Source organism: Pyrenophora tritici-repentis, chromosome 3, assembly GCF_003171515.1.
Source record: "Pyrenophora tritici-repentis strain M4 chromosome 3, whole genome shotgun sequence".
Taxonomy (NCBI): Eukaryota; Fungi; Ascomycota; class Dothideomycetes; order Pleosporales; family Pleosporaceae; genus Pyrenophora; species Pyrenophora tritici-repentis.
This window is the reverse complement of record NC_089392.1, coordinates 1577006-1588933: the sequence shown is the minus strand read 5'-3', so window position 1 is coordinate 1588933 and position 11928 is coordinate 1577006. Positions and strand designations below refer to the sequence as shown.

Below are 11928 nucleotides of genomic sequence, written 5' to 3'. Positions count from 1 at the left end.
AATCCAAGCTCGTGCATGCAGCAACCAGCTGCCTTATCTACCGCAGGTTCGATTCCCAACAATAGGAATGATATTTGTACTGACAGGAGTGTTGATCATCAGCCTGGTACTACTACTACTACACAACGAAGGAGATAAATTTAGTTTCCTACACACCCCCTCTTTCAACTAGCCTCTTCTTCCCTGCTCGAACCATCATATACGTAGCAGTAGCAGAAAGTCCAATCAACTCCATTTCACTCAGACGCCAGCAACAACAACAGCAACACCAACCCCAAACAAGTTGATCCATGTGCTTTCGTATGTGTGTGCGCGCGCGCAAACCCCCCCCCCCCCAAGACCCGATAAACAATGCATGCTCGCTTCAAAACGCCAGAAAAAAAACGGCAAAAGAGCTTAGGATATGATAGTAAGTCATTTTTTGCTCAGACATTTGCTTTGCTTTGCTACTTTTGCAATTCCATGGGAGAACTGTGCAAAATAGCCGTCAGTCCGACTGTGCCGATTTCTCTCACCGTGTCTCCGGACCAGTCCTGACAAGAAAGGAAAGCTGAACGATGGGGTATAGTTGAGAAAGATTTGTAGGTAAGATCTTTGGAAAACAATACAAAAGAAAATTTTGACCATGGGACTCTGGCCTCAAAGATGCCTCGGTCGTGGTCGGACGCCAGCCTCAGTTGCGCTACGCACTCTGATAGTGGGTCGTTGGATCTCTGGTGTGTTTGCCATTGCAGCATCGTAACTGGGAACAGGCGGACTTGTTTGACCAGTTGGTTGTTGATTTTGTAGGAGCGAAGCTCGCTCGCCCCAGTAGCCATGCTGGCGATCAGCTGTGGTTCTTAGGCTAGGCGAGCCAACAGGACTAGTGTATTCGGGAGGAAGTTCGCCAGGTTGAAGGAAGCCGAGGCCTTGATCAGCTGCAATGGTCGTTCGGTGGTCCTCGCTAGAGCCTTCGCCAATGTCTTCGTTTGAGTCTACCAGGCTAAGGGCTGCCAGTGAGATGTCTGTAGGACTCCGTTGGGGTCCTGGACTTGTCGGTACTTGTCTTCCGAGACGCATTTGGTGGCTACTAGACCGTCCATGCCCGAATCCTGCTTGCATATAACTTCCGCCCATGCCCTCTCTTATACCTTCACGACCAGAGTCCAGTAAAATTGATCCTTGTTCACTTCCGTACGGTGGTGGTGGTGCGAGACTTCCAGTTTGCGGTGCTAGACCCCACTTCTTTACATTGGCTTCGATAAAGACGAAGCCCATCTGGCCAAAGTTGACATGTACCTGGCACGGGCCGTTTGCACCGACTGTGGGAAAGAAGTTTTGTGTCTTGAGACCGTGGGCGACGTCCTCGAGCTTCTTGCCGTTTCGGGTGAAGAACAAGGTTCCGGTTCGAGGGCGATATCCAACACCGATGACATCTCCTTGGACGTAAGCAGGACCATAGGCAGAAGGGTGGAAGGGCTGGTTGTGTCGGCGATTTCCGTTAGACATGTATGATATCGAAGACTTGTGGTAACCTGTTGTATGTTAGGATATGAAACAAGCTGGGGTATGTTCATGGACGCACCTGGTAGCCTGAAAAGCGGGTACGGCTTCGTTGTCACGCCAATCGCGATGCTAGTGTTCTCGGGCTTCTCGTAGACCTTGGCTTCCCAGTAGTAGACCTCGTTCTGTTTTGGTATGGGTAGGTTGCTTTGGACGCTGCACTCAGAGTCGAAGAATTCGATTTCAGTCCGGCCCTCTACGAAGCAGTTTGCAATCTCGAGTTCTGGCTCGAATTCCCAGGCCGATACACCCTTCTCTTGGATAGCCAGGAACTGTGAGAGGGATATGTCGGTCTGGACGGACTCGGGCGGGTTAGCCTGCACAAAGGCTGCGGTGGGTCAGTGGGGGCTCCTTGCAAACGGACGCACGACAGCCACGAAGAGGCCATACCTTTTGCCCTCATATACTCTGTTCTCTGCAAATCGTCCATTTCCTCCAGTGCCTCGGCCTCCTCCTTGGCAAATTGCTGCTCATCGTCATATTCACCCGGCCGTGTTATCCGGTCGAGGAAGATGCGGCCTTGGTTGGTGTATCGGAAATAGTAAACAATGGCGGCGATGATGAGACACACTCCCGCAGCGCCCAGCACGGAGAAGATGCCGATCATGATTCCCTTGGCCGTGGAACCGAGTGAGTTGCTCTGTATCCGTATGACATCGTGGTGTGAGTTTCGGTGTCCTGTGAGCATTGAGGGCGGTGCGGATGGGGCGTGGACGCTGGGATAGTAGGCCTTATGGAGCGTCGTCGGCGGCGGTCCGGCCTGTAATAGTTCCTGGGGAAGCATTGTGCAGTACAAGGGGGGCGCGGTCTTGGTTGGGGGGTGATGAGGAGCTTGCGACGCCGACCAGGCAGTTGCGGTGGGCGCAGCAGCACTCTTAGTCGTGTGAAGTCGCGGGCAGGTGTTGGTGGAGCAGCGGGGACCAAGGTAATGACCAGCGGCAGGCGAAGGCAGTGCTGATAATAAGAACAGCGACGCGATGGGAACGTGGTGTTATCGATGCGGATCGCTGCCGGCAGCAGTGCGATATACCGTCGTCGTCGACGGAGAGGGTGAAGGAAAGGCGTCGAAGCGTGATTGTGGTTCGGGTTGGTTGCGCGATCCGCTGAGACGTCAACTGCCACAGCTTCTTGGCTTAGTTGGCGTGGGAATCGCTGCCTTGCCACCTCCGCTCACACGACACACTCTTCAGCGGGAGCCAACGGGTCCACTGGTCTGCCGATCTATCCGTTGCAGTATCGCGTTGGCGTCGAAAATGCGCATGCGCAGGAACAGAAAGTACTGTAGGTAGACGTAGGCCAGAATCAATTGAAGCCCTCTTCATCACTGTGCTGTTTGCGTCGCGCAGCAATCCAGACTGAGACACCAAGATGAGTATGCATGGCCACGACAGCCCGCTTGCAGCATCAGCATCCTTCTCGAACCCTCGCATGAGATGCGGCAATTTCTCCCGCCCACATTGCTGCTACCTGCGCCTGTGTGCGCAAAAAGGCCCTCCGTGCACGACATTGCTTTTGCAAAGTCCCAAATCTAGCCCTACACCCCCAAATCCCAGATAGGACTGAAGTCGAGACTCAGCCACGACTGTGCGGTAGACGCGCGGGGACTTTAATGTTTGAAGCATCGAACCAACCACTCACTGTCCAAGGCATGACAATTATGAAACACTGACATGGCAAGGCTCCTCTAAAAGCGCTTCAGACGAATACGTCTGTGCCTGGCCTAAGATAGCCCTTACACGCTCCAAACATTGTCTAATTGTAGCATGCACCATATCTTTCCGCGGCAGACTAGATGGGCCTAGCCCGCGTCCATGATAGAACTGCGGGTGCTGTCAAGACCGATCCATCTCCGAAGTTCCTCTGCAGGATGATTTCTTCACATACTTCGCGTGCATATCACCTTTTTCCATTTCAATGTTCCCTGCAGGGACAGATTGCAAGCCTGCGCGTCTTGCAGATTCACACATGCAGCCTTGCGATATCACGCCAGGTCTGATCTACCAGTGACGTCAGCCACACCATGATGTCAAAGCTGACATCCGAGCTTCCATGACACGCAGCATGGGATATAGGGACGCTATTGAAATTAGGAGACGAGTCGAAATTGATCGAAATAGCTTCGTATTGGTACATGAAGGAGACAGCAGGCTATGCAATAGGATCCGATTGTATTTCCGCTCCAGTATGCACGCGCACTCTGTGTAACACCTGTAGTCATATTCTCCATATACGCATCCACACCCACCGCTTCATCACATCCTGCCGAGCACACATCCAAAGAACAGTTTCCACTCCGGTTATCGGAACCTTTGTGTCCCATAGACTGAGAACCGGGACCCTTATTTTTGCATGGATCTAAAGACGGCAAGTCCATACAAAACGATACGTTCAAAGTCTTCGACAGCATCCTTGAGAGATGGGACGCTAAAGTCGCATAGAGGACTTGGAGGTTCGTGGGGTGTACTGACTGGTCTGTCGCGAACATGTTGAAAGAACGATGATTTGAGGTTGAGCCGGGAACGAGCGGCAGCACTTGGTGTCGTTACTGTGTAACATGGTACTAAGACCCATCTTGACACTCAGAAGGGGTAGTACGTTATCTTGGGGGCTTTCCAAAGCTTATTTCGTTACGGATAGCAGAACTAAGACCATGCTCTTGAGCTGATGAAGAGCTGCTTGTCAGTGCAAAAGATGATACCAAGCCGCCGTTGTGTTGATCTGGTTCTGAAGAATCCAAATGATGGCCGCGTTGAGCACAGAATTCTATTATCGGCAGGAGAAGACGAGGCTTATGTGGCACGCCATATGAAGATTATGTGGGCAGTGAGAGAATCGGACAACTGCCCATCAACGCTGTACCGCTCACTGTGGGGAACGACCCCGTCTGTGTGACATTTGTTATCGGTGCTGGGTGGAGACCAGTCGGTTTGATATGTCTTGCTTGCATGTACAGCAAGTATCGGAGTCGTTGGGTAGATCTGATGTGTGATATGTAGTCACCTGCATGGGTGATGTCCTTGAGACAGCCATGATGGTAATACAAAGCATTGTTTCGTATGCAACGGAAGCAGCAAATGAGTACTAGCCGAGCACGTTGCTTGAGGTGACGTTCGTGGTCATTGTCTCGCTTTCAAAGACCTTGTTTCTTGCCTGACATGTACAAGTGGATGTTAGGCGTAGGTGTCTGCTAGACGGAGAGCAAGCATGCCATGACCGCATTCATATAGCAGGGTTTTGATGGCTCCTTGATAGAATCACTTTTTTTATTACTAATGCGTCAGATCTAAACAGCAAAAAGCAGACATCGGACTTGGATCAGTTTGGTTCCATCGTGCTTGCATGGGAAGTGACGGTCAAGGAAAGCTCGGAAGTTTGGAAAGAGCCATGGACGTAACTGCAAGGCACGTGATGATTCCAAAACATCCTAGACAGGCTGGAAACGGAAGCAAATGAGGCCAGAAGTTCGCAGGAACAAGCTGAGGCAATTCGTTTAGGGCAGGACAGCAGCACAAAGAAGTGTGGTACGACGGACCGCTATTGTGTCGTGCAACGTGGCTGGCTGTCGCCGCTCTATCGCCTCTAAACAGCGGGAACATCTCATGGCTCGACACAGCGAGGGGTCTTGTTTTTTGGGGCTGTTGGCGGTGTGCAAAAGTAAGAGCTGGAACATATCTGGCTCGAGTGTCCAGTCACCCATTGTCGCCGTCGTCGCTCTCGCCCTTTCCAAGCGAGCCAGCCCAGGTTAAGACACTTGTAAACAGGCGGGTCGCCGCCCCAGTAAATGCGCACTCGCAAAACTTTCGACCGCTTCCCACGCTGAATCGCTCTGGAAGGTCGTCGAAGCGTCAAACTCAGCCCAACATCCTCCCATAGACGACCCTGAGCCCGCTGTCGTGCCATTTAGCCGTTGCACTGCAGCCCTGTTCTCACCCAAGGCTGCCGGAACCCTCGATTGGCCTACTGCACCTATCCGCTCGTGCCCCCCGCGTCTGTCTTTTAGCAAACTTGTTACGCGCATGTAAATTATTCCAGACTACACAACGTTGTCAAGCACGCGCGCGGGAAAGAGCATGGTTGTCATTGTCGTCTAAGACTGGCATTATCTGAAGGCGAAGCTGGTGGGTTGTCCCGATGCCCCTCAATTTGTCCAATTCGTTCAAGGGCTTTGCCATCAGAGCTAACCATGAAGCGTACCAGCAGAACACGGCTAAGCCGACAAGGTCAACTCTTTTTTCGCCCATCCCACTCACCCCTACTTACAGTGCAGCTCTACCATCCTGCACATTTCTACTCCAGGGCTGCTCGTCGGCGCTCCTTTGCTCCCTCCCCGCACTGCACTGCACACCACACCACTCTCCATCATGGCGTGGCAACCCCAAGAGGAGCCTCTGCGCCAGCTCACGCAGTGCCTGAGGGACTCGCTGAGCGGCCATGACCAGAATGCGCGAAAGAATGCCGGTGAGGTCAGTCTGTTCCACCCGCGCATCCGTCCATTGCAGTGTGTGTGCTGATCGTGTCGACTACACAGATGCTCAAGTCTGCGCAAAGCTCACCGGATATCGACAAGTACCTGGCCTACATTCTCTCGAGTAGCCAGCCCCCGCCATCAGTCAACATGGATGCCCCTGGCTACTTCCAGGCGCGTGCTGCTGCTGCTGTCATGCTCAAAAACGACGTCAAGTTGGGATACAAGGCCATGCCCGACTCAACCAAAGACTACATAAGATCGGTGATTCTGGTTGGACTGCAGGACTCAACCTCACAAATACGCGGATATGTGGGAAACGTCATAACAGAGATTGTGCGCCAGGGAGGCATCATGGGATGGCCTCAGATTCTGTCGGAGCTTGTCAACATGGTTAGCAATGCCGATGGCAATGTCTCGACACAGGCGCAAGAGGGCGGAATGGGTGCTTTGCTCAAAATATGCGAGGACAACAGAAAGGCCCTCGACAAGCAATACCAGGGTCAGAAGCCATTGAGCTTCGTTTTTCCAAAGCTCCTCGAGCTCACAACAAGCCCGCGGCCCCAGGTCCGCGCCGACGCATTGGCTGCCATCAACGTATTCGTCCCCGAAAAGCCCGAAGCTGTCGTCTCTAATATCGATACCTTGCTGCAACAACTCTTCACCCTGGCTAGCGATCCGAGTGAAGATGTGCGCAAACATGTCTGTCGGACCTTTGTCCACATCGCCGATATTGCCCCGCAGAAAATAATACCACACATGGACGGATTGGTCGAGTTCATGGTGACACAGCAACGCACACCGAACAATGCGGACCTGGCCCTAGATGCAGCCGAGTTCTGGTTATGTGCAAGTGAAGATGAGAAGATGCGAGATCATCTTGGTCCGTATCTCTCAAAGATAATACCTGTCCTGCTTTCGAGTATGGTGTACAGTGAAGACGAGATCTTGCGTCTTGAGGGCGAAGAGGAAGACTATGAAGTCGAAGACCGGGAACAGGACATCAAACCTACTTTTGCATCCACCAAAGCCGGACGACTCACCAATGCAAACGGCGAGGCCGTATCAGCTACCAACGGAACGACTGAAGCTGCGGCTGAGAATATCGACGACGATCTTAGTGAGGGCGAGATCGATGATTTCGACGATGAAGATGAGTTTGGTGACCCGGAAGAGCAGTGGAACCTTCGAAAATGCTCTGCTGCGGCTCTTGATGTCCTCGCCTCCGTCTTCCACGAAGCCGTATTTGCAGCCACCCTACCCTACCTGACAGATAACCTGAACCATCCTGAGTGGCCGAACCGAGAGTCTGCAGTTCTTGCACTTGGTGCCATTGCCGATGGCTGTATGTCGGTGGTCGAGCCACATCTCCCCATGCTGACACCTTTCCTGATTACTCTACTGGAAGATCCCAAGCCTGTCGTTCGCCAAATTACCTGCTGGTCGCTCGGCCGTTACTCAGGGTGGGCAGCACATTTGGACCCAGACGGCAAGAAGAAGTTCTTTGAGCCAGTCATGGAGGGTATCCTGATGAAAATGCTTGACAGGAACAAGCGGGTTCAGGAAGCAGCCGCGTCTGCCTTTGCTAACCTCGAAGAAAAGGCGAATGTAGAGCTTGCAGAGTACTGTCCTGCCATAGTTCGGCAGTTTGTCCAGTGCTTTGCCATGTACAAAGATCGTAACATGTTCATCCTCTACGATTGCGTTCAGACACTAGCTGAGCACGTCGGGCCTAAGCTGGCAGAAGACGCACTCGTCCAAACACTTATGCCAGCGCTCCTACAACGCTGGAATAAGGTATCTGATCAGTCGAGGGAAATGTTTCCGCTGTTGGAGTGTCTTTCATACGTTGCGACGGCCCTCGGACCCAAGTTTGCACCATATGCAGCCGGCATATTCGCCAGATGCATCAAAATCATCCATCGCAACCTTGAGGAGGGTGTCATGGCTGCAGAGATCAACGGCTTTGAACCTCCAGACAAGGACTTCCTGGTGACAAGTCTAGATCTATTGAGTGCCATCATCCAGGCTTTGACTTTGCAGGACAGTGCGACGCTGGTTGCACAAGCACCAACTTTCTTCCAGCTCTTGGCTGTCTGCATGAGGGATCAAAACAACGATGTTCGGCAATCAGCCTATGCACTCCTTGGAGATTGCGCCATCTATGTCTTCCAACAACTCCAGCCTTGTCTGCCTGACATCTTGGCTATTCTAATCACCCAACTTGACGTTTCCGACGTACAGTCCGACGGTCTTGAAACATCATACTCGGTCATCAACAACGCCTGCTGGTCCGTTGGCGAGATCGCAATGTGCCACAAAGAAGGCATGCAGCCCTACGTGGAGAAGTTGTTGCAAAAGTTGGGTACGATCCTATTCGACGACAGGGTCCCAGAGTCCTTGAACGAAAACGCGGCAATTGCTCTGGGTCGACTAGGCCTCTCAAACGCCCCATCACTCGCCGTACATCTCGCTCAGATCGCACCTGCTTTCCTCCGTGCCATGAAGAAGGTTCAGTGGACAGACGAGAAGTGCCATGCACTTACCGGCTTTATGCTCATGGTATTAGCTAATCCCGGTGCCATGGAGCAGTGTCTACTTCAGTTCTTCAGCGACATGTCGATGGCAGACCGCAATGTCGTACGGGGTCCTGCAGGACAACAGGTCCAGGAGACGTTCCAGAAGGTAAGACCATGTCCACAGACGACACGTACAATTCACTCACATTGTGAACAGGTCATACAGCAGTACAAGGGCATGATCGGAGACTTCGACGGCTTCATCAGCGGTCTTCCGGCCGACCAGCAAGCCCGCTTCCGAGATCTGTACAGCTTCTAAGCGTCTCAATTCCAATTATCATTTTATGTGGCACAGCGGGCGTTGAATAAGGATGTATGGCTTAGAGGAAGAGAAGGAAATACCAAAAGGTGGGTTCGCAACGGGCACGCCACTGGGCGAATGTGTGTGTATGTGTGTATTCAACTTCCCAAACTATACAAAGGAAAAGGGGGAAACCATGAAAGCATTTACGGCAATGGGGGGTTCTTCAGCGGCATCCATAGACATTTTCTTTTTACCTATCCAGCAAGCGAACCATTGTGTTTTTTTTTCACGACGCATGACATTTCCCAGGCGTTGGCAAAGTGCTGTTATGGGTCTTGTCGCGTCAAGGACTGTTTATTTGTTTTTGATCTTTCTGTCCATAGCCAAAGTAGATAGCTTAGCTTAGTGTTCAATTCTGACATGTGTCTTGTCTGCACATATTATATATACATATCCTAGGTGCACATGTAATAGTGCTTGGGTGATGTGACTTTGATGATGGTGTCGCTCTTGCCGAGGCACAGAAGTGACATTAAGGCGTTGGCGAGTAGATTTCTTACTGCTCGGATGAGCGTTATCCGGAAACAAGAATTATCTGGATATTAAGGTTCGGTCTGAGACAATGGCTTCTAATAGTAGGTCTTATGCTTTCCGTAGCAAGACGGTATCATGTTCTCTCTTTCTCTTGATCGAGGTGCAAGTCATAGCCTTACATTGCATCGCCACTTTCATTAATTATATCGCCGAGTTTATATATGTTTCGCGCTAGCGGAACCACGTAGAGGGCACAAGATCAATGTTTAAGACAGTTCCACAGCATTTTCTAGTTATACGAGGAAGCTAGATTGTATTGGAACAAGGTCTCCTCTGGTGGTATGACTACCATAGGGAACCGAGTAGAGGTATGTTAGGTCACCACGTATTGGATTGAACTACACTAAGAGCTGTTGTTCTGTCTTCTTATTATCATGATGATCTGGGGATTTACATGACAGATCATCATTCCGCGTCGGTCCTTCTGCTCGGGCTTACTTCCACGAGCCTCATCCCCGCCGACCTGGACTGAACCTTACATCTTCTCAACACTCCCCCTCAGGGCAGGTCCGGTCTAAGGACAACTCCTAATTGGTTCTTGAATTTCTCGAATGCGACTCGCTGCAACGGCTTTGTCATTCCATCAGCCACCATATCTACAGTTGGCACGTAGGCCACGTCGAGTTTACCTTGTTCTGCTAGGTCTCTGATAAAATGATAACAGACGTCGATGTGCTTTGATCTTTCGTGAAGGTGAGGGTTCTTTGTAAGTGCAATGGCACCCTGGTTATCTCCTAGCATCTGGACCTTGTTGGTGTCTTTTCCAATGTACTTTGGGAACCCAAGATCTCTGAACATTTGAGCAATCCACTGGCCTTGCTTACAGCATGTTGATAGTGCGATGTATTCAGATTCGCAGCTTGACGTTGCAACAGACCGTTGCTTCTTGCTAGACCATGATATTGGACCTCCGTAGAACATTGCAGTGCTCCCTGAAACGCTCTTTCGGTCTACCATGTCGCTTGCCCAGTCAGCATCAGAGTAGATGACAAATTGCGAGTGTACTCCCCCTGGTCCGTAGCGTAGCTTCATTGTTACTGTCGACCTTAGATATCGTAGCAGGTTCTTCAACGCATGGCCATGATGTTCTGCTGGATCGCTCATGTATTGGCTTAGCTTTCCGAGGGTGAATGCAATGTCTGGGCGTGTAAGAACCATAGCAAACATAAGGCTCCCTATCACTTGCTGGTATTCAGTGATGTCGATTCGGGTGTCGTTGTTAGTGGCTGGCCTAAATGACGTGTAATCTGCGGATGGAATCTTCTTGTCTCTGTGTTGTTTGCTAGACATTCCAAACTTGTCAAGTACTGCGTGTATGTACTGTTCTTGATCGAGGTAGATTGTGCGGCGCTTTCTGTCTCGCGTAACTCGTACTCCAAGGATCTTATGAATCTCCCCTAGGTTCTTGGTGTTGAATCTTCCAGAAAGCTTCTTGTAGAACCAATCAATTTGAGCTCGATCTTTTGCGGCAACAGCAATGTCGTCAACGTAGACGAGGATACGGAGTTGTTTTTCTTCGTGGATAAACATGCACGGGTCGGCAAGGCTTTGCACGAATCCCCATGCCAGAAGTTCTTTCTTTATTAACAAGTTCCAGTCACGAGCAGCTTGTTTGAGTCCATATAGGCTGCGGAGAACTTTAAGGACGTATCCTTTCTTAACTTCTACTCCCTGGGGTTGCTTAAGAAAGATCTCTTCCTTCAAATGCGACTCTGTGAAAGCATTCTTGATGTCAAAGTGAAAACATTCTAGGTTTTCCGCTGCGACAGTGGCCATAAACAGACGTAAGGTGTCCATGCGAACTGTCGGGGCGAAAGTCTCGTTGTAGTCTGTTCCGTGTACTTGCGTAAAACCTCTTGCCACAAGGCGTGCCTTAAACCTCTCAACAGTCCCGTCGAGATTTGTTTTGACTGTAAAAACCCACTTTGAATCAACCATGTTCGCGTCTTTTGGCTTTGGAACTTCCTCCCAGGTTCGATTCTCCATTAACGCGATTATCTCTTCAAGTATTGCTGCTTTCCATTGCTTTCCATACTTTGGGTCGTTGATAGCTTGCTCGTGTGTCTGGGGATCTGGATTCCTGCGATCTCGGTTGCTGCAAAAGCCTTCTCAGATAGTCGTGTTTGCTCTTCTATAAGGCCAGCTTGGGCTAGCATAGCTTTAACGATCTTGCTAAATCTCTCGTCCTCAACAACCTCTTCGTTAGACCTCTTTCGTTTGGCTTGTCTGGTGAAGTATCGTGGAGCCTCCTCTTCTCGTACAGACTGGGTATACGGTTCTTCGGGTCCCTCTTCGTCCACAAGATTAGGAACCCGCTCATCAGATGGTGCAGTAGGGGGAATAGTCGTTAGCTTCCCTGGTCTTCCTCTGTGACGCTTAACTGGTTCGGGAGTTAGCTCTGCCGACGACAGTTCTATTGGGTTCTCGGGAACTGGCTCCACTATTTCTGCAGGAGATGGTTCCATTGGTTCGACAGGAGATGGTTCCATTAGTTCGACAGGAGA

The 11928-nt window shown here is 50.9% G+C and overlaps 4 protein-coding genes across 4 annotated transcripts; 1 reads left to right on the top strand and 3 right to left on the bottom strand.

The window, feature by feature from the left end:
• Positions 1–639: 639 nt before the first annotated feature.
• Positions 640–2326, bottom strand: PtrM4_079710 (SPRY domain containing protein; the record flags this gene model as incomplete). The annotated part of the gene is made up of 3 exons (XM_001940853.1): positions 640–1514; positions 1565–1870; positions 1933–2326. The coding sequence occupies 3 exons, from the start codon at positions 2324–2326 to the stop codon at positions 640–642; spliced, it is 1575 nt and encodes a 524-aa protein (XP_001940888.1).
• A 3577-nt stretch (positions 2327–5903) lies between these two features.
• Positions 5904–8845, top strand: PtrM4_079700 (KAP95, Karyopherin (importin) beta; the record flags this gene model as incomplete). Its single annotated transcript, XM_001940852.2, has 3 exons — positions 5904–6005; positions 6071–8692; positions 8744–8845. 3 exons carry the CDS (start codon positions 5904–5906, stop codon positions 8843–8845), a joined length of 2826 nt encoding a protein of 941 aa, XP_001940887.1.
• A 1077-nt stretch (positions 8846–9922) lies between these two features.
• PtrM4_079690 (uncharacterized protein) lies at positions 9923–11362 on the bottom strand (the record flags this gene model as incomplete). Its single annotated transcript, XM_066106396.1, has 1 exon — positions 9923–11362. One exon carries the CDS (start codon positions 11360–11362, stop codon positions 9923–9925), a length of 1440 nt encoding a protein of 479 aa, XP_065963334.1.
• A 56-nt stretch (positions 11363–11418) lies between these two features.
• Positions 11419–11889, bottom strand: PtrM4_079680 (uncharacterized protein; the record flags this gene model as incomplete). Its single annotated transcript, XM_066106395.1, has 1 exon — positions 11419–11889. The coding sequence occupies one exon, from the start codon at positions 11887–11889 to the stop codon at positions 11419–11421; it is 471 nt and encodes a 156-aa protein (XP_065963333.1).
• Between the last annotated feature and the right edge of the window lie 39 nt (positions 11890–11928).